Source organism: Triticum aestivum, chromosome 7D (genome assembly GCF_018294505.1).
Source record: "Triticum aestivum cultivar Chinese Spring chromosome 7D, IWGSC CS RefSeq v2.1, whole genome shotgun sequence".
Taxonomy (NCBI): domain Eukaryota; kingdom Viridiplantae; phylum Streptophyta; class Magnoliopsida; order Poales; family Poaceae; genus Triticum; species Triticum aestivum.
The window spans coordinates 510,845,750-510,867,387 of record NC_057814.1 but is presented as its reverse complement, the minus strand read 5'-3'; the positions used below and the strand labels follow the sequence as shown (position 1 = coordinate 510,867,387).

Genomic DNA, 21,638 nt, shown 5'->3' with positions numbered 1-21,638 from the left:
CACCGGAAGAGTTTCGGGCGTCACCGGTAATGTACCGGGACCATCGGAGGGTTCCGGGGGTCCACCGGGAGGGGCCACCAGCCCCGGAGGGCCCTATGGGCTGTATGTGGAGAGGGACCAGCCCCTTAGTGGGCGGGGCGCCTTCCCTCCCAGTGCCCATGCGCCTGGGGGTTTGGGGGAACCCTAAGGGGAGGCGCCCCCCTTGCCTTGGGGGGCAAGGCAACCCCCCTGGCCGCCGCCCCCTCCTCAGATTGGATCTGAGGGGGCCGGCCCCCCTCTCCCTTGCCCCTATATATATGTGGGGGGTGGGAGGGTAGCCGCACCCAAGTTCTGGCGCAGCCCTCCCCCTCTTCCATGTCCTTCTCCTCTCCCGCGGTGCTTGGCGAAGCCCTGCAGGATTGCCACGCTCCTCCATCACCACCACGCCGTCGTACTGCTGCTGGACGGAGTCTTCCCCAACCTCTCCCTCTCTCCTTGCTGGATCAAGGCGTGGGAGACGTCACCGGGCTGCACGTGTGTTGAACGCGGAGGCGCCATGGTTCGGCGCTTAGATCGGAATCAACCGCGATCTGAATCGCTACGAGTATGACTCCTTCATCCGCGTTCTTGCAACGCTTCCGCATCATGATCTACAAGGGTATGTAGATGCACTCCCCTTCCCTCGTTGCTAGATTACTCCATAGATTGATCTTGGTGATGCGTAGAAAATTTTGAATTTCTGCTATGTTCCCCAACAAAAATGCCCCAGGTTGGCGAACAAGCGGACCAATCGTGCCCCCCCCCGCTCAAGGTGTCTAGCGATATCGTCGCTAATCATCCGGGGATCTTGCCCGGTACCAATCCTGCAGATTACATGCACGACGATGATGCACATTATGATATAATGGAGGTGGACGAATTTAGATACCAGTACGGGAAGCCTCTCGTTAAAGATGGAAGTCCTGCTCTAACAACGATGATGCGAAGATTCCATGATTGGTACATGAAAACCTGCAGAGAGTCTGGCGGGAAGGATACTTTGACGCTGAGAGTTAAAGTGGAGCATGACCTCGTTGGAATTGATCTGTTGTCTGTTCCATTTGAGGAGTTCTTCCAATTTTTCAGTCAAAAGTGTAAGTGCATCTAGTGCCCCTTAGTGATTTTGGTGTATTGAAGACTTATAGGTTGAGGGACTAATGTGTTTATGAGTGTACATAGGTCTATAAGTCTATGAGGAGTTTGAGATTTACAGTAGAAGTCGACCCCTAAAAATGAATATCTTCGACTGAAGATTTTGGATTTCTGAAGACTTTCTGAAGACTTTGAAAGTGAAGAAATTGGTGTGACCTTGAAGACTTGGTAATCATTCAAGGAACATGAAGCGTGAAGACTTTTGTTTTCGTAGTTTCATTTTCTCTTTCTTGAGTCATAGGAAACACCGTACTGTTAAAGGGGGTCGAGAAATACTAAGGAAAAATGTCCATGTGATGCTCAACTCAAAATCCTACACCTACCAATCCCTTCGAGTGAAGCCATTGAAAATCTCATACAATTCAGTCAATTTCTTCAGTGACAGAGACGAAGTTCTTCTGGTCTCTGAGGAATTTGTTCTAACTGAGGAGTTAGGAATTCGCCAGTGCGGATTGCCTACACACTGAGGAACATGATAGCCCTGAGGAATTTGATACTCAAATTTCCGACCGTTGCTGTGCTACGCGCCAGCTGTTCCAAAATATCTACCCACCTAACAGTCATATCATTGAAGGGAATTTATGTCTTATCATGTCGGGCTGCTCCCTAGGCTATAAATAGCCGCCCCCTACAACCACTAGCTGGTTGGCTGCTCCGAGAGAGACTGACACTTGTCATTTGAAAGCATCTCATCCTCTGAGGACTTTGAGCGAAAATCATCAAGTGAGGAAACCGAAACCCAAACACCCACAAACCCAAAGTGATTGAGCATCACTGAAGAGATTGATCCTGCATGGATCCGACGCTTGTTACCTTTGAAGACTGTGCTTCTTCCAGACGGTTAGGCGTCATGGTCTAGAGCATCCAAGAGGAAATTGTGGATCGCCGAGTGACCGAGTTTGTGAAGGTTTGGAAGTCACCTGAAGACTTACCACGAGTGACTGGGCGAGGTTTGTGTGACCTTAGCTCAAGGAGAATACGGTGAGGACTGTGTGTCCGGGACTGTGTGTCCTCAGGTTTAAATACCTAGCCGCTCCAACCAGACGTACAACTGAGACAGCAGTTGGAACTGGTCTACCAAATCATTGTCTTCACCAAGCTTACTGTTTCTACTTCCTCAACTCTTTCATTTCCTCGTAACTGTGTTGTGTACTTGTTCATATCTGTTTGAAGACTTTGACTGAAGACGTTCTCAATTTCCTCAGTTCAATTTCTTCAGTTTGTTTGTCTTCATCCTGTGTTATCCTGTGTTTACGCTTTCTGTACTCTGTGCTTGTCTTCATTTCTTGATGATGACCATGCTTCTGTTCTGTTATGTTTACATCTGAGTACTTATTCCGCTGCAAGTAGTTCTTCACTTAGGAATTTCCTCACCCACAAATTCCTCAGTGAAGAATTCATAAAAATCGCCTATTCACCCCCCTCTAGTTGATATAATGCACTTTCAATTGGTATCAGAGCAAGGTACTCCCTTGTTCTGTGTGATTTTGGTTTAACCGCCTGGAGTTTTAGTTATGTCGACCACAGGTATGATCAAGGTCTCTGCTGGGTGTCCTACCTTCGATGGGACAGACTACCCCTACTGGAAGAATAAGATGCGAATGCATCTTGAGGCAATTGATAACGATCTCTCGTATGTTGTGGAAAGTGGTGTTCCCTCAGTCTCACCTTCACTGAACGCTACTGATGTGAAGAGATTCAAGCAACTCGATTCCCAAGCGAAAAACATCATATGTGGCCATCTGAGCAAAGGGCAGTATGGAAGAGTGAGTGCTTTGGAAACTGCTAAGCTTATCTGGGATAGGCTGTCCAAGGTCAATGAAGGAGTCTCAACTCAATGTGACTCTCGAGTTGACGTTCTTCGAAATCTCTTCAACCTCTTCAAAATACCCGACAATGAAAATGTTCAGCAATCCTTCGATCGCCTCACTGACATCTCAAATGAGCTTCAAGCAGTCGGTGCCACTGACATCACCGACCATGAGGTGGTGAAGAAGTTGCTGAGATCGCTTGATTCCTCCTTCGATACTCTGGCACTGATGATACAAGAACGTGGAGATTACAAGTCACTTGATCCCGCTGGTATCCTCGAGAGGCTAAACACTCACGAGTTCCACCTTGCTGAGAAGAGAGATCTCTATGGTTCGAGCTATGGCAGATCACGTGCTCTGAAGGCCAAGGCAATTTCTGAGTCTGAAGATGAAGATTCTGGCAGCAGCCTTGGTGATCCTGAAGAACTGAGCCAGGAACTAGCACTGCTCGTGAAGAAATTTCAGAAGTTCTCAAGACGTGGTCGCTTTGGAAAATCCTCAAGGAGCAATGATTCCTCATCCAGTGACTACAAGAAGAGGCTATGCCACAAATGCAAGAAACCTGGTCACTACATTCAAGATTGTCCTCACTGGAAAAAGGAATCAAAGAAGAAGAAATACAAGGATTACAGTTCCGATGATGCGAAGAAGAATCCTCAAAGTCTTCATCTCACAAGAAGAGCAGCTCCAAGAAGGCTCGGGCATTCATTGGCAAGGAAATGGACTCTGAGGCTGAATCTGAGGAACATGAGGAAGAGGAGGCATCTGAGGAGTCCGAGTCTGGTGTGGCGAGCCTAGCTCTCGCTACTGCATCCGTCAGCAAGTCTATCTTCAACTCTGAAGAAAATGGCTTCACCAACAAGGCTGATGAAGGCAATGATGACTACGCTCCCACCTATTGCTTCATGGCAAAGGGTGCCAAGGTACTGAAATACCCCTCCTCTAAATCGAGTGAAGATGAATCTGATGAAAACCTCAAGCCTAGTTACTCTAAACTTGCTAAGATTGTTGTGAAAGAACAAAAGGCTTTTGAGAAGGTTCAAAACATGCTAGACAAAAGTGATGATATGTTGGGTGAAGAAATGGATCGCACTAAAACCTTGACTGATAGTCTTCAGAGACTTCAGTCTAGGTTTGACAACCTTCAAGGTCATCATAACACTCTCTTATCTGATCATGAGAAGCTTTCTTATGAATTTCTTCAAATAAAGCAAGATCTTGAAAAGCTAAGGGTGAGTTATGAAGATCTTCAGAAGGAGTGCGATTCATTACTTGCTCAACAAATCAGCGCTGCTCAGGAAGAATTTGTTCCTCCATGTTTGAAGTGCATTGAACGTGAATCTGCTAATTCTTCACCTGAATGTTCAAATGCTTCTAATGCTACAAATTCTTCACCTGTCTCTGCTATCACTAATTCCTCATCTAAGGACATTACTAGTATCACTGATGATGCAGGGCTGAAGGAATTGTATATGACAGGCTTGTACAAAAGCCTCAAAGGGCATCAGCCTCTTTATGATGTGCTTAAAAAGCAGATCCTCAACAGGAACCCTAGGAAAGAGGGTATTGCCTTTGAGAGAAAAATCAATGCTGATGGAACAAATTGGAAGCCTAAGCAGTACCCCAAAACCTCATGGGTTGCTGCAAAGGGACCTCTAGTAGATCCATCTAATCTATCTGGCTTTACATGTGAATCTCCTCATTCTTCTGATGAGTCATTTGACTCCAACTATAAATTGTTCAAAAATCAGAATGGTGAAGTATTTGCTAGATATGTTAGCAGTAAATGCAGGAATGGTTCCCCTATGAAGAAAATCTGGGTTCCCAAAAGGTGCCTTGAAAATCTTCAGGTGAATGTCATCATGACACCACCTATGAAGAAAAGGAACCCCAGATCAAATTCTTCATATGGACCAAATTCTTTATATGGATCCAAGTCCTCATATGGAACAAACTCCTCACGTGGATCAAATTCTTCATATCGTGCTAACACCTCTGTTTCGCAGGGAACAACTAAGGGCTATGAATATGAGCATTATTCTTCTAATCATTATGTTCATAAGTCCTCGAAGAATTTCTCTGCTTATTCATATGCTTATCCTAACTCCTCTTATGTGAAACGAAATGGACTGGCTTCTATGCCACCTTTCTCGTATGGAGCTCGTAGAGTGATGAACTCTTTGCCACCCCTTCAGATGTGGGTGGTGAAGAAAAAGAACTAATTTCTTCTGCAGGGTCAGGTCTCCAGACGTGCTTAAACGTCTGAAGAATTTGCTGGAGACCTGAAAATGCCTGATAGGACGCAGGCTAATCATGAAGAAATGAATCCTCATTTCTCACGTCCACATACTGTTTATCTGTTCTATTGGTTGACGAAATTGATCTAATGAATTGATGTCATATTCTTCACTGATGAAGTATATGAGTTCGTAAGATGCACTAATTCATCTGCAGGATGATCAACCCAAAGCCAATGAGTGGGTCCTCGATAGTGGATGTACAAATCACATGACTGGTGACAAGAATCTATTGATGGATGTTCCCTTATCTCCATCACATCTGAAGCATATCATCTTCGCTGACAAAGGAAAAATTCAGGTATTGGGTCTAGGTAAGGTTGCGATCTCAAAGGATCGACACATGGACAAAGTCATGCTTGTCGAGTCCTTAGGATACAACCTCATGTATGTCTCAATGCTTTGTGATCTTGATATGATTGTTGTCTTTGGGAAGTATCGTTGTGTTGTGATCATGGAAGCTGACAATTCCAAAGTCTTCGAAGGCTTTAGGAGAGGAGATCTGTATATTGTAGATTTCTCTACAGGACCACAACCAGCCGTATGTTTACTTGCAAAAGATTCAGAAGGCTGGCTATGGCATCGACGACTTGGCCATGATGGCATGAGGAATCTGCACACGCTCGCGAAGAAGAAGCATGTCATTTGCATTGAGAATGTCAAATTCCTCAAGGATCACTTATGCGGAGCCTCTGAAGCCGGAAAGATGACCAAGGCCAAGCATCCAGCAAAGACTATCATGACTACTACTCGACCATTTGAATTGCTTCACATGGATCTCTTTGGTCCTAATCATTATTCTGCAGTTACAAATGATGCATCTCTATATGGCTTTGTTATTGTTGATGATTACTCTCGTTACACATGGGTGCATATTGTCACTTACAAACATGAGGTGCAGGAAGTCTTCAAACGATTTTCCTCGAGGGCTTCAACCAACTTTGGTGTGAAGATCAAGCACATCAGAAGTGACAATGGAACCGAGTTCAAGAATTCTGGTCTTGATGACTATCTTGATGAACTCGGTATTACTCATGAGTTATCTGCTCCTTATACTCCTCAGCAGAATGGCGTCGTGGAGCGCAAGAACAGGATTCTTGTTGAGATGGCTCGCACTATGCTTGATGAGTACAAGACGTCTTGTCGCTTCTGGATTGAGGCAATTGATACTGCATGCCACATCATCAACATAGTATATCTTCACAAATTCTTCAAAGAAGACTGCATATGAACTCCTCACTGACAAGAAACCCAATTTGAGTTATTTCAAAGTCTTCGGTGCTAAATGTTGGATTAGAGATCCTCATCACAACTCTAAATTTGCACCGAAAGCACATGAAGGTTTTATGCTTGGTTACGGAAAGGACTCGCACATCCTCGCGTTGCAAACGAAGTGCAGATTGAGAAAATCATCAGTGACATCAACATTCCAGGTCCTCTCACACCAGCAATGGCATATTCATCAGCGACATTAGCAATGGCATATTCATATCTCAGGAGAAATACCTCAAGGATGTACTGAGGAAATTCGGCATGCAAGGTTGCAAAGGGGTCAAAATTCCAATGCCCACAAATGGCCATCTATGCACTGATGAAAATGGTATGGACTTCGATCAAAAGGTATAGCGCTCCATGATTGGTCCTTTATTGTATTTATGTGCATCTAGGCCAGATATTATGCTTAGTGTATGCATGTGTGCCTGATTTCAAGTTACACCGAAGGAATCACACCATAAGGCTGTGAAGCATATTCTTCGATATATAGCTCACACACCAACACTTGTATTATGGTAACCCAAGGGCTCGGCTTTTGATCTCGTTGGATATTCAGACTCAGACTATGCTGGTGCTCATGTGGACCGCAAGTCAACATCTGGCACATGCCATTTCCTCGGAAGATCTTTGGTCTGTTGGTCTTCGAAGAAACAGAACTGCGTATCACTGTCTACTGCTGAAGCTGAGTACATTGCTGCTGGTTCTTGCTGTGCTCAATTGCTATGGATGAAGCAAACTCTCAAGGACTACGGCGTCAACATGAAGAATGTGCCTCTCTACTGTGACAATGAGAGTGCAATCAAGATTGCTCACAACCCTGTTCAGCACTCCAAGACAAAGCACATTCAAATTCGTCATCATTTTCTTCGTGATCATGTGTGGAAGGGCGACATCTCTATTGAGCATGTACGGACTGAAGAAGAGCTAGCCGATATCTTCACAAAGCCCTTGGATGAGAAGAGATTTATCAAGTTGTGGTGTGAGCTAAATATCCTAGAATCTTCGAATGTTCTTTGAAAAGGACACTCATCCTAACACTTATGCAAAATTGATGACTTAGATGTGCAACACATGAAGAAACGTTTTTCTTCAATCAATGAAGACTAACACTCTAAGTGTGAAGAAATTAACGAAGAATTTGATTCTCAGAGCTCTACGACAATTGTACGCGGTGTCTGAAATCATCATTCTTACACGGTGGGTTACGCCAGCACCAAAAGTTGAAATCTTCAATTGGGTTTTTCCATAGTTTTGAAATTCCTCAGTCGTTCATTTTCTTCAACTTTGCTTTGTCTTCACTGTTTCCGTTGTTTTTCTTCAATGGCTATATATATATATAGAGAGAGAGTTTATGTCCTCAACAGCATTCACTTATTGCTAATTCTTCAAGTTGCTTTTTTCTGCTAAGTGAATGTGATCGGACCCTTCCCCCTCTATGCTATACTCAACCCAATCTATTCACAAATTCTTCATGTGGGTTCTATTTGAAACTCGTTCAAAATCTTCACTGTGTCCTTATCAGCTGAAGAATTTGCGAACGGAACTTTAAAACTTATCTTATCTGAATTTTCGGCGTTTGCCGCTCAAACCGTTCCATATTCCACGATAATACTTATCTATTCACCAACGATCTCACACGATCGCCACCTCTCAGTACGTGGGTGACACATGTCAAGCGAATGAGAAGGGTCAGGGGCATGTTCGTCCAATTTCTTCGGGCGAACAGTTTTTCACTCTGACTATAAATACCCCTCCCCTTCCTCACTTCATTTTTACTCCGCTCGACCTCTCTCCCGCTCGAGCTTCCCAAAAACTAGCGTCGCCGCTACTTCATCGTCACCGGTGAGGAAGAGCTTCAGTGCCTCGACCTCGTCGCCGTCGTACTCGTGCCGGCTGCGGATTTCTTCACTCCGCCGCCGCCGTAGCTGTCTTCCTCTGCCGAGTTAGGGCGTGGAAGATCTGAACTGACGAACTTCACATCTACACTTCCCAGTTCGTCGTGTTCTTCATAAAAAAAGTTACTTTTACTGTCCTCTTTGATTCGAATGTTTTCTACAAAATCTTCAAAGGTGTTTATTCTTCAAATCTTCACACACTAAACACCTCACATGTCATCTGTTCTTGATCCGTTTCTCTAAGCAACATTTTTCTTCAAGATTCCTCAATTGTGTGGATTTTCAATCTATACAACTCTGGAACCTAAGACAAAGAACGCTTAGTGAAATTCTTCAAGACACATCTGGTCAAATTCCTCAAACTTGTTCTTTTTGAAAAACCTTCTGAGAACGCATATCACCTCTCCAAATTCCTTGCAACTATACTCTGTTCACAGGTACTCCTGTCCGCTACTGAATCACTAGGTTCTCATCAACTTAACTCATTTGCAGCGTTCCTCGAAGAAAAGTTGCACACCTCTTCAGAAAATTCTGTTGTTCATATTCCTCAGCTGAAGAAAATGGCTGACGGTAAGAAGCCACAGAAGGGAGGAAAAAGGCCTGAGGTCAACACAGCGTTTGAGATCCCTGATGACATCTATGCTGGGTACTGCACACCCCCTGAGGAGGATAAAAATCAGCGCAAGGTGCGCATTCAAAAGATTGAGAAGAGATGGGCACGAGAATGGAGGGAGTACATATATGTTACTCCCAAGTATATGAAGAAATTCGCTCTAAATCCTCCATGCCCAAGACCTCCATTGGCACCTGGCCAAGAAGCTGATCCCACCAGCCTCAAGCGTGGTGAGGACTATCCTGATGAATGGGCCAAGCGCCAGGCCAAGCTAGCCAAAATATCAAGCAGTGAGGAAATTTAATGAAGACTCTACTGCTGCTGCTACCACTGCTGAGGCCTCTCCTGTCAAGCCAAAGAAGGCCATGGCAAAGAAGCCTGCTCATAAGCCAAGTGCTTCACCCTCAATGCCCTCACGGCCAGATTCTTGAAAGCCCTCACGGCCAACTCCTCAAGCTGCTCCAGCTCCTCAGCTCCTCTGCCAAAGTCCTCAGCTCCTTCGACAAAAACCTCAGCACCTGTGCATCTCGCCACGTGCCAAAGGACAATAGGCATCTCTATTGCCTCAGGAGTTTCTGCTAGTTCTTCAACTGCACCAAATTCCTCATCTGGCCCCTCTCAACTGAAGAAAAAGGCCACTGCCGGACGAGGGTCTCGTCCAAGTCCTCACAAGAAGCAGGTCACCTTTCAAGTGCCGTCTGATGAAGACGAAGCTGATGATGATGAACTTGTTGAAATCATCAGAGACAGGCAGCTCAAGGCTGCTAGAGCCAAAGGCACAAATGTGCCTCTATTTTTGGATCCAAAATTGATCCATGATTACATTGATCTCTGGCACAAGGACCCCAACACTCCTATGCCTGATTTCAAGCTGACTCCTGGCCAGAGTCATATGCTGACTGCCTTCATTCAAGAAGAAAAATGGAAATTTGAAAAGGCCAGGCAATTGAAGAAAGCGCAGTACAGGAAGGAGCGCTTCCTGAAGAAAAACGTTGTCTCCATGACAACTAAAGAACTTGTCACTATTCAATCTGAGATCAAGAAGCTCAGTGATGAATTTGACGTATACCGCGCTGACTGGCTTGGAGCCAAAGCCAGATTTGTGAATTCAACTGAGAAGTTCACTTCCAATGTTGCAGCCCCAACGCAGCAAGAAAATCCTCAGGCGGAGGCATCTGCTCAGCCGACTGAAGAAAATGCCAGCAGCGCTGATGACAATCAGGCTGCTGAAGAAACTCAGAGTACCAGGGCTAATGACTGCATTCCAACCGCTGAAGAAATTGCCAGGGCAACCACTAGTGTTGCGCCTGAAGAAACTGTCAGGCCAGCTGAAGCTTCTGCCGCTGAGCCTGAAGTAAATGAACCAAATTCCTCTGCTCCTCCTGCACCTACCCCAACTCCAATTCTTGCTTCTGCATCAGATGTGAAGAAGACCAAGGCTGCAGAGCGTGCAGCTGTGAAGAAAAGGAAAGCATCAACTTCATCAGATTCTTCAGCTCCGAAGAAGATGAAGCCATTGACCAGCTCTTTTGCGAATCCAATTGATGCTATTTTGGTCTCATCCATGCCATCAAAGGACATTGTTCCTTTTGATGAAGAATATGTGATTCCAAGTGAATTAGATGAAGAGATTCCTTCTGCTGCTTCGTCAGAGCAGTTGGATGAGGAAATTGAAGCGGATGCAATCTCTTCAACCCCAATAGTCTCATCGCCCATGCCTCAGTTCACTGCTGAAGAGGCCGGCGTTGAGGAAAAGAGTGAAGAAGAAGATGTGGACATTGGGTGTACAACACCTGTGCTGAATGATGACTTTTGGGAAAGTCAGCACCCCAACTCTCCTCTGTTCACACCTGTGCAACAAATTCCTCAGTCCCCTGTCAATACTGAAGTACAAATGGGATCTGAAGAACCTCGTGCAACCCCGTCTGGCAATGAAGAAATTCCAGCCACTAGTGCTGAAGAAAATGTTAATGAAGAATTAAAAAACCATGCTGTCATTGAAGAAGAACCTGAAATTCCTCAGCCTGTGGAACCTGAGATTGCGATTCCTGAGGTGGTGATGCAATTGACTGATACTCCTCAGCCCAAGCCAAAGGATCCCTTCTTGAAGAAACATAAATTCAAGGCTGATGACTTCTTCGGCGAGCATGTCTTCTTCACTGACTATAATCCTTATGACTCTACTCGTCTTAGAAGGAAGCATTTCTGGACTGCCAGCCAGGCCAATTTTTATTCTTCACTGCTCTTCAAGAAGGACAAAGTCTTCGACCACGAGCATATTCCTCATGTGGACATGGAATCACTGCCTTGCTTTACCCCGGTCCTTAGTGTGCTTCATGATGCAGGATTGCTCAACTTTTGCTCTGACATTGTTGATTGGAATGAAGAACTTATTCTTCAGTCCTACGCAACTCTGCACGTCACAGGTGATGCTGATGATATCAACACTTGGGTATTGGACTGGATGACCGAAAACACTCATTATAAGGCACCGGCCTCTGAATTACTTCACGCCCTGCCCATCAGTCCACCCCTTGAAGGAGCTCACTGCCTGTACCAGGAGCCTGAACTCACTGCTCATTACATGGAAGTGCTTATGAAGCCTCTAAAGCCTGGTCAAGCCCCAAGGACAAAATTCCTCGTGAAGGAATTGCTATATGTGCCAAGAACAGTCTATCGCATTCTAACGAAGACTTTGAGTCCTATCAAAGGCCACGACTCGTCTGATGAGGAAATTGTTGGCATCATGAAGAATTTGCTATTCAATATCATGCATGGCATTCCTGTCAACTATCATGATTTCTTCATGAGAACTTTGGCAAATGTTGCACTCTCTCCGTTTGAGTTGAAGCCTTATGCTCCTTGGATTATGAGATTCCTCAGAACAAGGTCTTCACTCAACTACAAGGCTGACTTTCAGAATCACCTCAGCTACTTGCCCCCAATTGTCCTCAAGCGGACATATTCCTCAGCTGATGAAAAGGGCAAGGCACCAGCTGTTATTGATGAAGGCATTGTCCATTGGATGGTCAGTTTCGCAAAGCTGCATCTTATTCCACCAATGATGACTCTGCCACTCATGACTCTGCTGCAAATGGATCCAAGCCAAATCCTCAAGCCACAGCTCCAAGGGTGATGACTGACCGTGAGCTTCTTCTTAGTCTTCACCAGAAGGTGGATCGAAACCATAAATGGGTTAAGCGTCAGTTTGGTTCTATTCTTCACAACATGACTGCTACACATAATGCAGTGAAGAAAAACCATTACTACCTCCATGAAGTCTTCGGTCGCACCTGGGCTATTCTGTCACATCTATATGGTGAAGAAGATCTGAAGCAAATGGGTCTCAAGGAGGATTTTGACTGGTCCGCACCTCCACCGAAGAAATACAAGAAGGTCAAGGTTCCTTCCTTGGTGGCCAGCTCCTATTCTTCATCACGCGACACCGACGAGTATGAAGACTTGGACGACACTGCGACATGCCCTTCAACAACAAACGACCCCAACAACGCTGGCGCTCCTTCATCGTCATGATATTCTTCAGGGGCGTTAGTCCTCATTTTTCGACCCTTTTGGTCATTCGATGACAAAGGGGGAGAAATTTGAGTTAGTCTTCAAGCGGGTCTACTTATATGGGCGTTTTTTTGCAAAGTTACAACTCTCGTTCTTCTGAGACTTTATTCGACCGAGTTGTAAACTTAAACTCTATGGTGGCCTGATACTTTTGCTGTGATTTTCTGCATGCTTATTCCTCATTAATGTTAATGCACGCATGCTGAATTACATCAGTCATCATATTTCATCATGCATCTCAAATTCTTCATATCATATGTTAAATGCGTGTATGAGTTACAAGATATAGGGGGAGATCTCCATGATTCTACTCTTCAAGTGTGCATTGCTTCAAAAGCAAATTCCTCACTATGCACATCTTCCGGGGGAGTTCTTCTATATCTTGCAATCAAATTCCTCAATATCAGTATTTACACTTCATACGTTTATCCCCGTTGAAAACTTAACCTATATTGTCATCAATCACCAAAAAGGGGGAGATTGTAAGTGCATCTAGTGCCCCTTAGTGATTTTGGTGTATTGAAGACTTATAGGTTAAGGGACTAATGTGTTTATGAGTGTACACAGGTCTATAAGTCTATGAGGAGTTTGAGATTTACAGTGAAAGTCGACCCCTAAAAATGAATATCTTCGACTGAAGATTTTGGATTTCTGAAGACTTCTTGAAGACTTTGAAAGTGAAGAAATTGGTGTGACCTTGAAGACTTGGTAATCATTCAAGGTACATGAAGCGTGAAGACTTTTGTTTTCGTAGTTTCATTTTCTCTTTCTTGAGTCATAGGAAACACCATACTGTTAAAGGGGGTCGAGGAAATACTAAGGAAAAATTTCCATGTGATGCTCAACTCAAAATCCTACACCTACCAATCCCTTCGAGTGAAGCCATTGAAAATCTCATATAGTTCAGTCAATTTCTTCAGTGACAGAGACAAAGTTCTTCTGGTCTCTAAGGAATTTGTTCTGACTGAGGAGTTAGGAATTCGCCAGTGCGGATTGCCTACACAGCCCTGAGGAATTTGATACTCAAATTTCCGACCGTTGCTGTGCTACGCTCCAGCTGTTCCAAAACATCTACCCACCTAACGGTCATATCATTGAAGGGCATTATGTCTTATCATGTCGGGCTGCTCCCTAGGCTATAAATAGCCGCCCCCTACAACCACTAGCTGGTTGGCTGCTCCGAGAGAAACTGACACTTGTCATTTGAAAGCATCCCATCCTCTGAGGACTTTGAGCGAAAATCATCAAGTGAGGAAACCCAAACCCAAAGTTATTGAGCATCACTGAAGAGATTGATCCTGCGTGGATCCGACGCTTGTTACCTTTGAAGATTGTGCTTCTTCCAGACGGTTAGGCGTCATGGTCTAGAGCATACAAGAGGAAATTGTGGATCACCGAGTGACCGAGTTTGTGAAGGTTTGGAAGTCACCTGAAGACTTACCACGAGTGATTAGGCGAGGTCTGTGTGACCTTAGCTCAAGGAGAATACGGTGAGGACTGTGTGTCCTCAGGTTTAAATACCTAGCCGCTCCAACCAGACGTACAACTGAGACATCAGTTGGAACTGGTATACCAAATCATTGTCTTCACCAAGCTTACTGTTTCTACTTCCTCAACTCTTTCATTTCCTCGTAACTGTGTTGTGTACTTGTTCATATCTGTTTGAAGACTTTGACTGAAGACTTTCTCAATTTCCTCAGTTCAATTTCTCCAGTCTGTTTGTCTTCATCCAGTGTTTACGCTTTCTGTACTCTGTGCTTGTCTTCATTTCTTCATGATGACCATGCTTGTGTTATGTTATGTTTACATCTGAGTACTTATTTCGCTGCAAGTAGTTCTTCACATAGGAATTTCCTCACCCACAAATTCCTCAGTGAAGAATTCATAAAAATCGCCTATTCACCCCCCTCTAGTCGATATAACGCACTTTCAAAAAGGCCATCGATAAATTAACGGTCACTTGCTACTGTCTGTAAGTACTACTTCTGTCATTAAGTCTGTACATATAGCTCAACTCTTTCATTGCATGTATATATAATTATCCTCACTATATTATGCAGATTGAAGATCGTCGAATGCAGAAAAGAAGAAATCTATGATATTGGGTTCATTAACACAAATCTCATAGATGAATTTACGGTTAAATTTCATGCCAAAGAAACCGAGGCCAACTTGCTCAAATCGTTGCTAATAAATTAAAACAAAGATAAAATACTCTTTCCTTACAACTTCAAGTGAGTATTACTGTCTTGTGCATATTCGGTTTTCCTTATTACTCGAGGTTATAGTAATGTAATTGATGAGTTATGCATGCGTGCGTAGGTTCCACTATATTCTTCTAGAGATTAAGCTTGAGCAGGGACTAGTAACCGTCTTAGACTCAAGACGAAAAGATCCCAAGGACTATGCGGACATGACTAAAATGCTCAAGAAGTAAGTTCAATCGATCATTATCGCACCATATCGTTAACTTTGTTCATTTCCTGATATCAAGTAATTGTTTTCTTTGTCTCGCAGTGTTTGGAAAGTATTCACCGCACAAGCTCCGGGACTGCCGGGGGGGCTGCGATTTACATACCCGAAAGTAAGTACTACTAGCTAGCTAGTTCCGGGCATCTCCCGTTGATTCTAGCTACTTTCATCAATGCCATTTATAATGCTCCATTATCAGTTTGATTGACCTCTATTTCTCGTAAAGTGCTTGTGACAGGAACCCAGGAATAATTACTGTGGATACTACGTTTGCGAGTTCATCTACAACGGGACGGCCAAGAATAAGCGGTGCTACTCTAAAAGACAATATGAAGTGCGTAAACAATAATATTCACAATTTCATCATATTACCATCATTTGTGTTGAGTTTCATTCATATATATGTATTGACCCCCTTCTTCAAATTAGACGTGGCAGGTGCGGGATGAACTCCTACCACAAGATCGCATAAACGCAATTCAAGAGGAATTGGCGGTATTCTTTCTTGATCACGTCATCAATCAAGCCAGAGAATACCATGTGGAAGTTGAGTTCAGATATTAGGGGATTGTAAGAGATCTTATATTGTATATATGTAGCCCGTAGCGTCGGATAGATATACGAAAACTTGTTGTTCGACCAATCTCTCGGAGAAGGACAGGTCGATATCACTTCTCTCTGTATGCATATGTTCATGACGATCTTCTGTACTTAATGGTTTCTTGCATTTGCTTACTAGCTAGCGTATCGAGTCCTCTCTATACGTATAGTACGTAGCGTTGACCAAGCACGGAGATAAGAGAGGACACTTCTCTCTATTAGCTAGCTAACACAATATATGAAACACCTAAATTAACCCTACAAAACCCCCCAAAACCCCAACACCCCCCTTCAGAAAAAAAAAACAAAAACCCTAGCCCCTGAACTGCTGACGCGTGGAAGCTTATTGGTCCCGGTTGGTGCCACCAATCGGGACCAAAAAGGCCCCCTGCCAGGGCAAGCCGCAGCGGCCACGTGGAGCCCCATCTGTCCTGGTTGGTATAAGAACCGAGACTAAAGGTATAGGGCTTTAGTACCGACCCTTGAGACAAATGGGCCTTATGAACCGGGACAAATGACCCTTTTTTACTAGTGGTACTGCATACACTAGACGATAACCTGCAACAGAGAGTAGTTTTTTCCCATTAAAAATTATATCATTTCTACACAGCCACAATGACCAAATCAAGGTTGCCGCTTCCACCATCATCAATGCGTTTTCATGTAGCCAATTGCCAAACATGTTGGCAGCACTACTAGGCAGATAAAAGTTACATGCAATCTAGATGATTGGATGACTGCCCATGTAACTCGTGCGAGCTTGCATTGGCTCTCATTGTCATGAAAACAACACTTTTACTTCCAGGCTAGTTGCGTCGAGCACAATCTTCCATTGCAAAGATCGCACATTGACGAAGATACAGCAAAAATCTTAATTTTTCAGCAATACCGTTTATTTCGAAATTATTTTATTATCTTACGACCTTACATCAGATTGGGTATTAATGTGATTGATACCCACTATCAAGAAATGTTTTGTACTAACAAGTGCATGGTGTTTTTTGACATATAATAGGACAGATGGTACTCCCTCCATCTTATAATATAAGAGCGTTTTTGACACTAATGCTAAAGCACCGGCCACACAGAATTTATACAGTGCACAATTTCTAGCTACAGTATATATATACATGCACAAAGGCCGGCCGGTTTCACGGGCTCTTCTTACATAATGTATGCACATATTTCCCAATTTCAAAAGAAGTAACACATTTAGGTGCTACTAACTTAACTTATGTAAACTTATAAAGCCTCAACCATCATTTTGTGTCATTCTCAGCTAGTTGTTCCTTTCCCACGGTGTTTCTTCATTTTGGATGTGGAGGCTGAATCGATAGCCACCCCTTGGATCTGTTGGATCAACTCTGTATCTAAGGGTCGGAACATAGTCTTCTGTGCCTTTTCCTGCATCAAATTAAACATATGTATGATAATCCAATATACTTGGAATTCCTCATGGAGTGACTATACAGAGAATAACACAAAACATAATTAACTGACCTTCCTTTGAGAGGCGCACGGTACCCCACAAGCCCTCAGAAGATTCCTCCATTTGTCCTGAAACATGAAAGACAACATGTTATCTGAATTAGTTTTTTTTAGGCAACTTTGATATTCTTCCCCAACCTAATAGAAACAACTTCAATGGTTGCCCGTACCTTGAGATGTGCTGGGTCTGGAACTGATGCTGAGAAGTAGCGACTCTTCACCATAGTCCATCGCCCAACACCATATGCCTTGACACCCTTAACCAGCTTCTTCACTTCTTCATGTGTCCAATGTTCGTTGTTCTTTCGACGGTGAAAATTCATGCTTCCGGTTCCCCAAGGAAATATCCTCCTCTTGCGAGGACCTCGTAGGCCACGCCACCATTTTTCCTTTACTATGAGGTCTAAACACCAAATATGCGTACATTAGCTTGATGAGCTTGCAAATATTCAAAAAGTGAATCTGTTCACATGTATAACTGGAAATACTAGAAAGGATAGCCTACTTGACATGGTACCTCCCAAATCATCATCGGGCTCTGGTGCAAATTTGCTGATTCCCATGCCATCAGTGCCATACACATAACTGAAATATTCTTCCACCTGTCATGAATAGATATACGTATAACTACCTTTTTTATTTTTACTGGTGACGATGCAGATGGTTGGATTGTGTCTAGGGGTTTGGTGCCGAACAGAGTTCCTTTTGAGGAAAAAAAAAGCAATAGGGAAGGCCCCTGCTACACATGTTTGTTTTCATATACGAGTGGAGGTGAGTTACTGCAATGTTACTCCCTCCGTTTTTATTTACTCTGCATATTATGTTTGACTGAAGTCAAACTTCATAAAGTTTGACCATGTTTATAAAAAAAATATGAATATTTACAAGAACAAATCTATATGATGTGAAAGTATATTCAATAATGAATCAAACGGTATTGATTTTTTATTGTATATGTTAATACTTTTGTCTATAAACTTTGTTAAAGTTTGCAAAGTTTGACTTTGATCAAAGATAATATGCGGAGTAAATAAAAACGGAGGGAGTAGTACTCTTCCTCTGTCTAGCATAACTTTTTTTTAGGTGAGTGTACGTCTAGCATCAGTATGTGAGAAGGGTAGCTGAGCAACAAACGAAATGTACCTGGCTTGGAAGAGGGATGGTAACAGAAGATGGAGGCCAATCGAGCGGGTCTGCCAGAATCGGCGCCCAAATCTGCACCTCTTCCGCGGCCTCCATTCAGCGAGCAGCTGCCGCTGCAGCCGAAGTTGCAGGACAACGGGAAGTAGCTCAGGACGCAGGACTAATCAAGAGGGGCCTGATGCCAGGCCACCAGATGATGGCGCACAACTGAACATGGTGCTAGCAACCTGCAGGAGCAGATGAGATGACCACAAACAAAATTAGGACCTCTCCCGCGCATTTCCAAGTCCCGGCCAGCCTAAGGAGTTCTCGAACTAATGACGAGAGGATTACCTGGCCAATGGAGAGGGGCTGCGCGCGTGATCGTGATTCGCCGACGGGGCTGGGGGATGCGGCGGAGAACACTGGAGTAGCAGGGGCGCCGGACGCGGGGAAGAGGAGGAAGAAGCGTGAGAACAGTGTGGAGTGGTATTCCCTCTGTCCCAAGATAAGTGTCTCAACTTTAGTTCTACAACTTTATACTAAAATTAGTATAAAAGTTGAGACACTTATTTTGAGACGGATGAAGTGGCCGAAAAGCTGGGTAAAGGTTCTCTGTTCTCTGCCGGTACTACAAGTCTACAACCAAAGGACTAACCATGAGCGGCCTGATGCCAGGCCACCAGATGATGGTGAACACCTGAACATGGTGCTAGCAATGTGCAGTAGCAGATGAGAATGAGATGGCCACACCAAAATCAGGACCCCTCCCGTGCATTCCCAAGTCCCAGCAAGCCTATGGAGTTCTCAAACTAATGAGGGCAGGATTACCCGGACAATGGAGAGGGGCAGCGCGCGTGATCGTGATCCGGCGACAGGGCTCGGGGGACGCGGCGGAGAACCGTCCGGCAGGCCTGTCGTCGTCGAGGCAGGGGAGCCGGACGCGGCGCGCAGGAGGAAGAAGCGCGAGAACAGTGGAGTTGCTAGGTGGCTAGCTCTCGAGTGATGGTCCTCTGTTCTCTGCCGGTACTACATTCTCCGTCCGAGTCAAAGGGGGACCCAGACATGGCGGGTGTCGTTCCCAGGCGACCAAAGGACCCACAAAGTCTTTGTTTATAGCAATCTAAAATCTGGTAGTGTAGATCAGCTTTCTTTCCGTAGATTAATTGACAACAAGAATTGTACGTAGATCGTTTTTCTTTCCATAGCTTTGTCTTTGCGGGCATGGAAACTTGACCATCAATGTGACTTGGTTCATCTCCACGCATATGACGAGGAAACTTCCCGGAAGTTCCTCTCCATTGAACCAACCCGTGCAGGCCTCACACCCGTACGTGAAGGATGCTTCCCGGAAGGTACCTCGACGACCAACGACGACCGAGAGCCTTGTGTGTGTGGAGATGTGGACTCACCTGAAACCAACGAATCCACATAAGTACGTGTATATAGCCAAAAAGTTAGGATTATTACTGTAGTTATTATTAAGTTGGTAATGTTAGGCTGCACGTGTGATGTCACACCAGTACGGCTTCTCATGTGCTTTTGAGTCTTTATTGATGTGACACAAGAAACAAGATCTAATTCTACACGAGTACGAATGAGCGAGTCAAGGATGCGGTCCATGCAACGCAATGCCAGCAATCTGGCAAGGTTTGGCAGCTACCATGCCTACTGGTTCCTAAAAATACGACGAAACTACTGCATGGATGACAGTTGCGAGACGAACTTTGCACGACGGAGGATGAGGACGGTGCTGTCCAGGTGCAGTACGCACGAACGGCTTGATGAGATGCGTCGTCCGAAAATCGTTTGGAGACTGTCGTGTGTATACCACATCTCTCAACAGACAACTCTCAACCAGTAAGATACATGTAAACTCTGATCCAGTAAGATTCAGTGTGTGTTAGGCCTGATTCACCGATCAGTGGGTTTGCGAACCGTGAGTTTAATCGTCAGATGAATTAAAACACAAACACACGAGATCCGACTGGCCAACTAGCAATCACCAGTTTGCTCAGTTTTTCTCGCTAAAAAAAACCAGCTATTATATTTTCAAAATGCAGACTAAACTGTTGTGAAGTCGTGATAGTTCACAGGAAGAACAAGTCGTGATTGTTCAGTGGATACTGACGACGCGAGGGCGATTGTGCCTAGTATGCACAAAGCGTCGAAGGAGGGGAGCAAGTACATAATGAAGTGGTTCAGAATTGAAACTAAACTTCATTTTGAAGCAAACTTTGTTGCCGCCAACCGTAACAAGCATACCTATTATAGTGATCTCTTGCTGTTCTAACTAATTGGTTAGTTTTGGATTTTATCTGTACTTGTCAAATTCTCCCTCGGTCTCAAAATAAGTGTCTCAACTTTGGAACGAATGGAGCATAAAATAACGATAATTCATTTATGAGCTCTGGCTCATCTGCACCTTTGTTGACGTAAAAAAATCAATATAAATACTAGAAAAATTCAAAACATTCCAATTTTTTTGTGTGGTAGATAATTTGATGCGTTAGGTTCGCTTCAATTTTCAAATCATTTGGACATGTGAGCAGCTCTCGGCAAAAAAAAGACAAATTCGGGGTCTGTAAAAAAGTTTACTGTTCACACACTGTTCTGACCTGATTTGTTTTTTGCTGAGAGCTACTCAGATGTCCAAATAATCTGAAAATTGAAGCGAACCTCACGCATCAAATTATCTACCACACATTTTTTTTTGGATATTTTGAATTTTTATAGTATTTATTTTAAAAAAATTCCTGACCGGGTGTAGATGAGTATGGGCACCGATACGCCGCACTGCATAAACTAATATATATTTTGTATTTGGTATACTCTTTGTTGAGTATAAGGATTATCAGGAAGAATAGGATATACTAGGATTTATTCCACCTTGCCTTGTACTCCAAGACGACCTTGTACTCCTATGGAGCCCCGCGTCGCCCTCCCGCGGGCGACTCGGGCGCTAACCCTAATCGCCCCCGAACTCCACCTCCCCCGCCGCCGCCGGCTAGCGCCGCCGGGCAAAGCCCGTGCGGCGTCGGCAGCGGCGGGCCTCTCAGTTTTCACCCTCTTGTGCAGCTCGGGCGGTGCGGGGTGCTCGTGCCTGCAGGGAGTGTTGGGGACGGCGCGGCGAGCTGACGGAGGCGCGCGGGCGGGTGCGTGCTCGCGGAGGTGCGAGACGACGGGCGCGCGCGTGGTTCGTGGAGGAGCGGATAGGCGCGGCGAGCTGGCGTCGTCGGGTGCGGGTGGCTCGCGGAGGCACCAATCTGGGCGCGGCGAGCTCGCGCCGACGGAGGCGACAGGCGTGGGCGGGCTCGCGACA

The 21,638-nt window shown here is 44.6% G+C and overlaps 1 protein-coding gene across 2 annotated transcripts; it reads right to left on the bottom strand.

Moving 5' to 3' along the window:
* Positions 1-16,812: 16,812 nt before the first annotated feature.
* Positions 16,813-19,305, bottom strand: LOC123169863 (uncharacterized). Of its 2 annotated transcripts, none has more exons than XM_044587728.1 (6): positions 18,671-19,305; positions 18,338-18,564; positions 17,700-17,796; positions 17,365-17,597; positions 17,207-17,263; positions 16,813-17,110 (listed from the first exon to the last, which is right to left on the bottom strand). In XM_044587728.1, the coding sequence occupies exons 2-6, from the start codon at positions 18,431-18,433 to the stop codon at positions 16,982-16,984; spliced, it is 612 nt and encodes a 203-aa protein (XP_044443663.1). In that variant the 5' UTR covers positions 18,434-18,564; positions 18,671-19,305; the 3' UTR covers positions 16,813-16,981. The 2 variants fall into 2 exon arrangements, with proteins under 2 accessions (XP_044443663.1, XP_044443664.1); XM_044587729.1 differs by having other exon boundaries at positions 17,712-17,796.
* Positions 19,306-21,638: the final 2,333 nt, after the last annotated feature.